The 11,150-nt window shown below is 35.7% G+C and overlaps 1 protein-coding gene across 1 annotated transcript; it reads right to left on the bottom strand.

The window, feature by feature from the left end:
• Positions 1-1,062: 1,062 nt before the first annotated feature.
• LOC109208035 (sucrose nonfermenting 4-like protein) lies at positions 1,063-9,854 on the bottom strand. The gene is made up of 13 exons (XM_019371031.1): positions 9,171-9,854; positions 8,974-9,058; positions 7,472-7,654; positions 6,732-6,866; positions 6,585-6,644; positions 5,991-6,080; positions 4,671-4,805; positions 3,633-3,777; positions 3,388-3,561; positions 3,091-3,154; positions 2,921-2,990; positions 1,727-1,841; positions 1,063-1,585 (listed from the first exon to the last, which is right to left on the bottom strand). The coding sequence occupies exons 1-13, from the start codon at positions 9,281-9,283 to the stop codon at positions 1,494-1,496; spliced, it is 1,461 nt and encodes a 486-aa protein (XP_019226576.1). The 5' UTR covers positions 9,284-9,854; the 3' UTR covers positions 1,063-1,493.
• Between the last annotated feature and the right edge of the window lie 1,296 nt (positions 9,855-11,150).

The raw sequence follows: 11,150 nt of genomic DNA, 5'->3' as shown, positions 1-11,150 counted from the left end.
TATACACACAAATGTAGTTGTCCCTCACCAATGAGGGACAAAGTTCAAGACAAAAGCTCACTTCATTCAAATTTTCATTTCCCTCCATTTTATTTCCCACCATTTCCAATTCACACTCTTAGACTTTAAAGCCCAATGCTTAAAGTCTTTGAAGCCCAATGCTTTAAAGTCCAACAATGAGTTAGTGGATCTTCATTAGAAAGTTTCTCATGTTGTGCTTGTCCGTTTGTATATACTTCAATATAATTATGAGATGCTATGTTATTTGGATGATGGATCATTTGTGTATTGATGTACATGTGTTCAATGTGTGAATACTTCAAGATATATACGTGATAAATTAGCAAAAATTTGTTAGTATCTGAACATGATACTTGCACACTAGCATAGAATATTGTACCAGTGAATAGTGATGTGATGAGTTGCTCAGCTGAATTATGAAGAAAGGGAACAAGAGACAACTGTAGTAATGGGGTAGGAGGCATGGAACCGACACAAAATTGGGCCAACTTTAAACAAAAATGCAGTAGGAATCAGATTGGTTGCCAAAATCTATATTTCTGACTCATATGAGAATTCAAGTTATATGTAATAATATGTTACATTCTAATAAAGTGCAGTTTTCCATATTTTACTCTCATGGGAAAAGAGTGATTTAGTTGGCAAGGAATAAAGAGCTTATGGTGCAAAATAAAATTAAATCATTGAAAAGAATAAGATTAGAGTACAAATCACAAAAGAGAATCTAGTAGTTGTGATTGTTGATGATAATAACTGGTTGAATACAGAATAATAGTCCCCTTTTATATTACATTGACAAGTTGAATGTTGGAACAAACAAAATTAGTAATTCCTGCTACCAACTTATTTTATTTGTTAACACCAAACACAACACATTTCGAACTAAACTATCCGTTGAGACATTCATATAACAAATTACACTCTTACAAACTGCTTATTCATTATATATAATACCAATGGCACTTGCTAATCTAAATTCAGCTTTTAGTATTACAACAAATACAGGCTCCAGCACACGATTAGGATAATAATAGCCCCAAGCCACCCAAAAATAGAAATAGAGATAATTACTGTAAAACACCTCTCTCTCCCTCACTCTTCTTTTTTTTTTCATTTTTTCATAGTAACTGCATGATAAACTATTAACAGGTACTGTGATTCTTAGTTTGCAAGGTATATAGGGTACATAACCTGACTAATAATACTTATTAAGGAAAATATGGCCAGCTGATCTTAATCCTTTAGTAACTGTGAAAGGAGAGAAATAATTGTGAAAATTTACATGCCTCATTCTTTTAGCCTAACATCCTAAAAGACCAGGCCATTATACTTTGAGGCCAATCAATTGTATACACGAAAGAATCGGGATCAAATCCCCATAAAAAATGGGGTGCACCATGAGCTATATATGAGCAACACAGATTAAGGCAACCGTCATCAAAATTGCGTCTGCCGTCAATTATTTGCTTCAGCTACCCAAGCAAGAACTTGAAAATGTCACTGAGTGATATGATACCTTCTACACGTTTGCTTCCCGCTTCCACAACAACAAGTCGTCTGACCCCTGCAAGCAACATGCAACAAGTTTAACACATGAAAAGATCACAGGCCAAAGAAGATTTAATACTATGATTAAACAGATAAGAGACTTAAAAGAGTGTTGTAGTCAGTAGTATCATAGTAAAAAAGAGGACAAAGGCTTAACCAGCTCTGGACAATCTTTCAATCACTTCATGCAATGGATCAGAACGTAAACACATGTGACATTTTTGACTGCTCGACCCATACGATGCATATGGTTCCTCTGCAAGCTGCAACGCCTACAAAAACATATACAGATGAAAGGGAGATTAACAGAAAAAACATCTCGAGTATATATACCAATGTAGCTCTGCACCTAAACATATGTTTACATACATAAGCTGCAAATTATAAACTCAGCATTGTTCCTGTATCTGACCAAAACAAACTAATTAGAGATGTTTTTCCTTGAGCCAAAACATGACCAACGACTATAGAGTTGACAATGAATTGATTTCTGTACTATATATTTTTTTGAATGAATGGGTAAAAAATTATAAAATTAACCATAGATTTAAAAAAGAAAACACAGGAATTTCCACCAAGAAAAATATTCCAGCTGTTAGGCGTTGTTAACAGCTTATAGCAGCATAGACCACGCAACTATTCTGTTACCCAAATGCATAACATATATTCTGGCAAGAAAGTTCATTTCTGCTGGCGTCCAACTTCGATCGAGTTTCATAAAACTATCCACAAAATACAGTTGTTGAAGGGGAGTCTTGGAGCAATGGTAAAGTTGTCTCCCCGTGGCCACGGGTTCGAACCGTGGAAGCAGCCACTAATGCTTGCATTAGGGTAGGTTGTCTACATCACACCCCTTGGGGTGCGGCCCTTCCTGAGACCCTGAGTGAACGCGGGATGCCTTGTGCACCGGGCTGTCCTTTTATCCACAAAATATAGTTGTTGTACCCATCCAAGCAAATATGCAATATACATGTGCTGATTTTCTAGTATTTTTGCGAATCGTTTAAAGAGAGGAGTAACTCTGCCTACGTGAAAAGCAAAGCCGATCTCAGGAGGAGGGCCGTGGAAGGTTAACAGCCAGCATAAATAGTCAAATCACGGTGAATCTTTTAGGATACAGAGAACCTTATACAGCCAACCCAACTAGTTGGAGACTGAGGCATAGTTGCATTGAGAATTGTTCGAAGAAACTAAGATTCCACCTTTCTGAAAAGGGAATGCTCAGCCGCAGGTGAGAGGAAGGGAATAAAAGCCCAGGCACAGCAGTCATACCACTGAACTACACCCACTGAAGCTACAAATATACTTAAATGTAAACAAACATCAATACTGCATGAGCTCAAGGCACTACCTGATGAATACTCATTTCCTCAAGACTTATGTGTGTATAAATCTTGTCCTTGGCCAAAGCTGTAATATCACTGCCAACCATAGATTCAGCAAATTAACCCAATGAAAGTCTACATACACTACAAAATCTACCAGTGTGAAGTATGGCAAAACAACTATTCATTTATAAACCTTCGGGAATATATATCCAATAGGGAGTCATTATCATCAACAATGGGAATAGCGCTAACTTGAGCTGCAAAGGGAACAAAAACATACATAAGAGATGCAGTAAGGTGAAAACTGAGATCAGACAGTGTATTGAATCACTAGCCAAAACTTATCACCATGAGACAAATAACATTAAGATTCCAAAAATTGAGAATTCACATTCTTCAGCAATAACATTGTGAAGTAAACTTTTTAGCGGGCAAGTATATTAATTAGCAATTATACATGATCTTAGCCAAAAGACTGAGAAAAGATAACCTTGCACTAACAAATCCAATGCTGCATTTAGAGAGGCACTAGGCCTCAACATTGCCAGTGGTTGTCGATTTGGCTCTCCAATTTTTGGAACCCATGTGCCCAAAGGAATTGCACCAATTGGCAACTGAAGAATTGGCAAAGATTCTGGAGAATGCTTGAAATACCTGCAAATATCTGAAAATTAACAAAGTTGTGAGCCACGATACCAAGAGTCAGTGAACACCCAAGAAAAATTTAAAACTCACGTTTTAGTATCTCAGAAAGAGAAGCAAGATATAATAGCTGAGGATATGATCCATCCTGAGCTGGTGAATGAATTATAGGTATTGTAGCCACCCCATTTTGCAAAATTTCCAATGCTACATTCTTCAAGTTGTCATCTGGCCCTGCCTGCATTGCATATTGAAAATCAAGTCAAGTAAAAGAAGTAAATGACTAGCAATAGGTCCTAAATACACAACAGAAGTCTGTGATCAATGAATCAGGACATAAGACTAACAATGTTTTATACTTTTGGTGTAAGGAAAGTGTAGCTGAAAACTTATTTCAGTATTTGGAGGTCTTGGATACGCTGAGCTGATTATTGTAACAGCTATCCCAGATTCTCTTTGTTGTACTTTTCTGTACCTCCTTGGTACGTCTTTCAATAAAATTTAACCTACCTTATAAAAAACAGATGACTAACAGAAGTAAAAGAAAGAAGTATGGGCATCTTTAGCAAGAAAAGTGCCATAATAACCAGATGCAACTAAACAAATTTAATCAACTGATCTCACATTAATACAGCGCATCAGCAATGACTAAATAGGCACAGGGAATGCTATTCTCTCCTACAAAATACAAAAAGTGTGCAATTCATAGCAGCAAAATTGCGATGATCTTAGTAGGCCTTCATCATTTTCATTTTCAATCATCAAACTCATCATTGATTACAAGGTATAGGATACAATAACAAGTCGATATAAACTATATTAGTCTTATTATCTACTCTTAGAGAACCATAGTCCATAAAAGAGCAGGATCTTATTCTCCAGGCTATCCACCCTCAATTTTATCCTATCTATTACAAATAAGCATGGTTCAAATGCTTGAAGATTTCCTTCAACCAAAATCTGTAAGTTACAGATATGAATGGCAATACTACAGCAAAGTGCTAGAGAACGTATGGGGATTTTAAGTGTTCAACAATAACCAAAAATATCCATCACAATTGCAAGGCGAAAGGATAAGGTCAAATCTGCCCTATGCACACTGACATTTTCAAGCAGGCCAAATCAACTCACCCAGACAAGTCGTCGGGAAACTGATTTACCATGCTCATTGGCTTGTCTGCTTAAGTAAGATTTTGCCTCTTTCCATGCAGATATAGTATGTGTCTCAAGCTCTTCCTCCGTCAGATTGGAACCATGATTCCCAAGCTGCAATAGGCCACGGGTTTTTTTTTTAAATCCATCACTCACGAGAGCAAAAAGTAAAACATCCGAATGTCTTTCTCAGAAACATACTAATTAGGGCAAATGCACCCTAGATTCTCACAATATGTGTTACATGAAGGATTCACTACTAACAACATTATGAAACTATAACTAAAATGACAAAATTGCAAGAAATTCTACAACTTCAAGTAGCAAGTTAGCACTAGATGTATCATGGCATGGTGACATAAAAGATTAACCATGAAAATGGCAATCAGCCAGAAGACGAAATGAATGCCCCCATAAACCTACCAGCTGATTTCAACTAACTGATTGTTGATTTTGAAATGAAACATGACCATAAGACCACAGCCGTTAGGGAAACAAAAAATACATAAATTTAGCTACATCCCACCCCATAAACCCACCTTTTGATGGAATGCAAGGGCACATTATGTCAACAAGGGAAACTTTTAACATAGAACTCACAAGAAATAACAGCATAGGTGCAAAGATACTAAGTCAAGAGTTAAGTAATTTGGCTAGATTACCAAAATGGCATAATTACAACACTTGCCTAGTTATCAAATAAAACTTTTGGTATAATCCATTTCTTTTTTGAAAATTTCCACCTTTCTTAGCTTGGAGATGGTCAAGTTCCTACATCGTGCAGGTTTTTCAGCTTAAAGAGAGGGAAAAATTATTTCTGTACAGTTTTGAAACAATATAGATGGGAGACAAAGCCAAAGCTGCTCAAACATACATAAATCAAATAAAAGCATTGGTATATCCAAAATGCATACTGGATCATGTTATGATAGGAAGCAAGCATAAAATCAAACCAGAGGGCTACCTTCAAATGTCACTTTACACATACTTTACCTTCAGCATGTCTATAGATAAGACAGATACAAGGGCACCTCCAAAGCAGTAACAAAAGTATAGAACCACAAAGGGAACAAGCCAGACCACATTGTAAGCCCAAAAAAAAGGGACCAGCATCACTCAATTCATAACAATTAGAAGCGGTACAAGATGTTGAAAGAAATACAAATACTGATAGCAGCATATTAGTGCTAAAGGAATTTGTCAGTTAAAAGACATAACCAAAACTTTAGCCAAGGTGCGTGCAAGCTGCCCTGGACCAAAAAAAAGACATAACTAAAACTTGCAAAGAGCTCTGTGTACCTCTCTCATGATTAAAATAAAATCCAAAGCGCTAAGGACTCCAACAAATTGTGCCCTGCTGAAATCCCATAAAGGAGCCATAGGAATACCCTGAAAATAATACGGCTCAGAAACAGATCTTACAAGATTTTCAGGAAGAGAATAACAAGAAGTATAAACAGCATAATGGAGAAGGCAAAGCCTAATCTTTTTATTTTTATTTTTAGTGAATAGGGAAATGCACAATCTTATTTTCAAAGTATGCTAACAAACTGAGTATAGCTGCAGAGAAAGCAGAAGTATTAATTAACAAGTCATTCTATTCCCTATTCTAGTAAATGAACAAGGCTCATACAATAATGCATGAGAAATCACAAATTACAAAATATGATTCTATAAGAGAATCTGAAGGTGCTTAGCACTAGATTAAGCATATTTGGAATGTTCTGACATCCAACACTTCAGTTCAATGACCATCCTGCCTTTTCTCTTTTAAATGGGAATGAGGCTTCAAGGCTGGACCCAACGGAAGAACAGTTCTCAAATGTGACAAAGTCTGAAAGTACCATACATATCATGATACAAACAGGACATCTAGCATGATAGAAGATATACCTGCTCATGAAGAATATGAAATGCTTGCTTTACGGGTAAGTCAACATCCAAAGCAATGACCTGAAAAATAGGCCTAATCAGGAAAGGCAACAAAACACTCATACCCATCACATCACCTAGACAAAATATAGGATTAATAAATCAAACCTTGCTTGACCCTGGAAGCAACTCATAAGCTGTATGTGTTGATAGGACTGCAGATATACGGTGACGGGAAATATCTAAATCAGTCTGTGATATCCTAGAAGCATCATCTGGCAAAGCACCATCTGAGACTCTTACCTACAACAGATATAAGCGAAAAGATTTTTAACAAGTCAAAAGGCAGAGTCACTAGCTCCCCCTCTAAAGGATATAAGAGAATTTGTTAAGAAGGGGGTAAAGAAGTCACATAGGCAATAATGGTTGAACACCAGGTGCTTTAAGATCACTTGTTTTAGCATTTAATTAGTGGACCAAAGTGACTGGTGTCTCACAAATAGATTCAGAGGTACTTAAAAATGTCATCAAGTCATCCCGCTTCAGAAAACAAGGGGCTAGAAAAGAAGATTCTGATAACCATCTTGTTGACACCCTCATACCACAAATGAGCTGGTTCAGCAAAGAATAAACATAAACTATACAGTTAATATGGAGGCTTCATGTCTGACCTCTTCAAAATAACAGGACAAGTAGAAAACTATTGATGACGAATGACGGCTGATGCACCAAAAGAATATATACATACAAAAGCATAAATCGTCAGCTCCAGTTACAGAATAGTGCATACAGTGTGATGGAAAATCCATTAAAATGATAATAGATACACTAAGAAAGTTTCAATATCCTAAGCATTCATGAACGACTCGCAATGTTCAGAAATTTGCATGAGTAGAGCATTCTCTTACCAAGCGCTGAAAAGCCTGACTATCCACATCCATGCTAGAACTAGGAGGTATTCGTGGAGTTAGTACTGCTGGAAGGTAGTCCGATTCTCTAGCCAAGAGGACAGTATTAACTGTTCCATAGCTTCCACTCACAAAAGGTTGGTTCTCATCATGTCGCCATTCACCATCAACAATGAACTTGTACTGCAAGTAAAGTATGTAACCAGAAATCCTTTATCAGTTCATCTAAGGAAGCTGACATGCCAAATCTAATGAGGAAAAGAAGCAAAACAAAAAAACTAGTGCTGCATCAAGAAAAGGCAACTGATATTAAAACTCAAAATCATGACACAGATAAAAATGACTCTCAAATCCAAGACACGGGTAAGATGCAAGACTTCCGAAGGCCGTCCCATATTTCTCTCGTCATGAAAGAGAAAGTGCATGGGAATTGCTGGCAAGACCTCATACTTATAAAAGGCTCTTTCTTGTTTTTCTTAATTCTGAAACCAAAGTTTTGGCAAGCCTTTAAACTGAACATTCACAGCTGAGTATGAACTCTCTGTCTACTACAGTTGCCTAGAAGAACTAATTAACCATCTGCCAGGCAGCTCAGGTGTCTGTTTTTGAATTTATACAGACTAAAGTAAGGATGATGCCAACACCAGCAAAGGAAATGCTTTCATGCTGGTCTAGGAACAAAATGAGTAAGGACCGTAGGTGTGCTTGATTAGCAATAGCAGCTTGCCTTTTGGCAATGAGGAAAAAATTGAATCATCTTTAAAGTAAGGCTGCCGCAGTATGGACTTACATACAAAAGCTTGTATCTTTTATCAGTTTGGTGCAACCTAATGAATATGTATGATCTAGAATACCCTGCTCCTTGGCGTTGGTTTAGATGAATAATGGCGTACTTACCCCCCCCCCCCCGAAAAAAAAAAAAGACAGCCTACTAGGATCCCCCTCCAGGCTCCAGCACCCACTCAGATGCTTCCTCCAATACATCTCTATTCTCACTTGATGGCAGGAGTTTTCACACCAGAAAAGAATTTCAATCCTTAAATAAAGCAAGCAATGAAAGCCAATATCCTACGACAGGCCCACATACTTGCTGTAGTAAGTCAAATAAAACATCTTATGACTATCTAAGTAGCTCATCAGCAAGTTTACGCACTGGACTAGGCGGTTAATGGTCTCGGCAAGTAGCAGCAAGGCTTAAGAAATCTCAAATCGGGGAAAGTGTTTTCTAATTTGCTCTAGATTGAAGTTAGGTCACCTATCGATATCTACAAGAACTAAATGATTTGCCACAATAGACAGCATGACAGCCTTAGACAATCGACAAATATGTGAAAACTAGTCCTGCTATCCAGCTACTTACAAATTAAAAGAATAACATTCACAATTGATTATTATCCACTAGCAAAGCATATAACTACTGAAACTAATAGTACTACCATTTGCTCAAATCACTTCTATAAAAGACGTAACATTATAATATTAATCCATAATACAAAACAAACCTGGTGGTAACCAGGTGGTATGCTGCAAATAGTCTGAAATACAGTAGGACATCCTTCAACAGGAGTCATCGGCCATTGCGACCACCTTCAAAAAATATCCAAAAGAAACACAAGATATTAGGCGGCGCGCGCACACAGAGACAAAAAAAAGACAAGAAACAGTAATGAAATGAATTGTGCCAGCTTAAAGTTAGTACCCAGTAAATGTGCCACTCAAGCAAACACTTCTTCCCCCATAAGGCCACACAAAACGTGTAGGAATCAGAGCCGTACCACTGTCCCGTGCATAATCCATACCAGCAGGATACATTCACTCTCCAAATTATATTAAAACACAACCCCAAATAGTGTACTACTCTAAATTCTAAAATGCTGAAATTTATATAAAACCTGATGAATGCAGCACAAAGACAATAATTACAGTTGACCCATGACACGAAAAAAGCCTCAAACTTTAATAATACTAACCAGCAAAATCCAAATTAAATGGAAATAAAATAACAGATACCCACTAGAGGTAAAGAAAAGGAAAAAGCTAAGAACTTTACACACCAAAAGGAATTTTAAGCAAATACCCAAATTAATAGATGAAATGACAAATAAAATTTGAAATTTAAAATTTCCAATATGATTGAACGATAAAATGGTGAAAAGGCTTCGATCTTTGGGACGAAAGGGAAGTCGATCAGGGGAAATGAAAACCCTAGAAATGTGAAAATGGAGAATTGAGTTAAAATTTTATTTAAAAAAGGAAAAAAGGAAATGCTGAGATATGAAGAATTATAGAGAGAGATAGGAGAAAACCCTAATCCTATAATTTTTTTTGTTTTTGCTTCAGCGGATTTTTCCCAATTCTTTTTTCTTGAATTGAAAATGAAGATGTTCTTTTAAAAAAAAAAAGAAAATATAATATCAACACGTACGAAGTAATGTGAGATGCAACAAAACGGAGCGAAAACGGGGCAAGTACAGACCCGAAAGTGACAAATTGAAAACTGAACACTCCACTAATATTACTGCTAGTGTTGCTCTTGTGTTTTTCTTTTGGAGGGTAGCCAAAAGAATTGAAATTTCTCGTTTTGATGAAAAGAATTGAACAAGTAAGAATTACTCTTGTAACGGTGTAAATCGAAAAAATTGAATGAGTAAGAATTATAGGGATGATGGTGTAAAGCGAAAGAATTGAATGAGTAAGAATTGCTATCATGATGGTATAAAGCGAAAAATTTAATGAGTAAGATTTACGGTCAAGATGGTTTAAAGCGAAAGAATCGAATGAGTAGAATTTATAGTCATGATGGTGTAACGCGAAAGAATTGATGAGGATTTACCGTCATGAATGGCTTGTAAAGTGAATTGTTAGCTTGAACATAAAATGTTTCGTTCTGATGAAAGAAATTGAAAGAGTAAGAATTACAGTCACGATGGTGTAAAGTGAATTATGGAACATGAATTTTTGTTTTGATTGAAAAACTAAATCAGTAAAAGTTACAATATGAGAAGATTGTTTTTTTTCTCGACCAAAATGAGTTATCCATATAATTGAGAATAAAATAAATAAATAAATAATTATATAAATGATATTTTTTAATGGAGTTTACAACACCAAGCTCACTATTTAATGGCTTTCTTGTTTTTTTCATAATTACAGATTTCTGACATTACAAATATTCTATCATTAGTTTTTTTTTCCTCTCTTTTTTAAAAAGTCACTTTAAGGCAACTTTTCACTATGTATGTACAAAATCAACATGATTATATCATTCATAAATTTGATATATGAAACTGTAGTCCTTCAAATATCTCGCTATTAATATATTTCATTTTACGTAGATTCTTTTTATAATTATTTAGGGTATAAATTAGATAAAATAAAAGTTATCATTTCAAAGTAATAACAATTAAAACAACTTTATCAAAAATAATAATATTCAAAATGCATTACCTATTTTATTTCAAACAAAGTCAAATCATATTTTGGCACATCAAGAACTTAAATATGACATTCAAATTGAGATTGATGAAGTGGGAGAATGTTTTCATGAGTTCTTTTTTTAAATTAATATAATGAAATTAAAAAATGACATGTATATAGATTAATTGAGAAGCCAACTTAAATTTCATTAGACATGTCCCTAATTGTTATTTGTCCAAATAGTTATAAATGTTATTAAATT

Source organism: Nicotiana attenuata, unplaced genomic scaffold (genome assembly GCF_001879085.1).
Source record: "Nicotiana attenuata strain UT unplaced genomic scaffold, NIATTr2, whole genome shotgun sequence".
NCBI classification, from domain to species: domain Eukaryota; kingdom Viridiplantae; phylum Streptophyta; class Magnoliopsida; order Solanales; family Solanaceae; genus Nicotiana; species Nicotiana attenuata.
The sequence above is the reverse complement of the archived record's forward strand: the minus strand, read 5'-3'. Positions and strand labels throughout refer to the sequence as shown.

What these genes read in the sequence shown, in the direction of transcription:
- LOC109208035 (XM_019371031.1), bottom strand. Translation starts at nt 9,283, where the DNA reads ATGTATCCTGCTGGTATGGATTATGCACGGGACAGTGGTACGGCTCTG. An exon ending in ATTGGATTTGTTAGTGCAAG is followed by an intron (nt 3,155 to 3,387) that starts GTTATCTTTTCT and finishes TTCCCTTTGCAG; the next exon opens with CTCAAGTTAGCGCTATTCCC. An exon ending in TGAAAGATTGTCCAGAGCTG is followed by an intron (nt 1,586 to 1,726) that starts GTTAAGCCTTTG and finishes TGTTGCTTGCAG; the next exon opens with GGGTCAGACGACTTGTTGTT.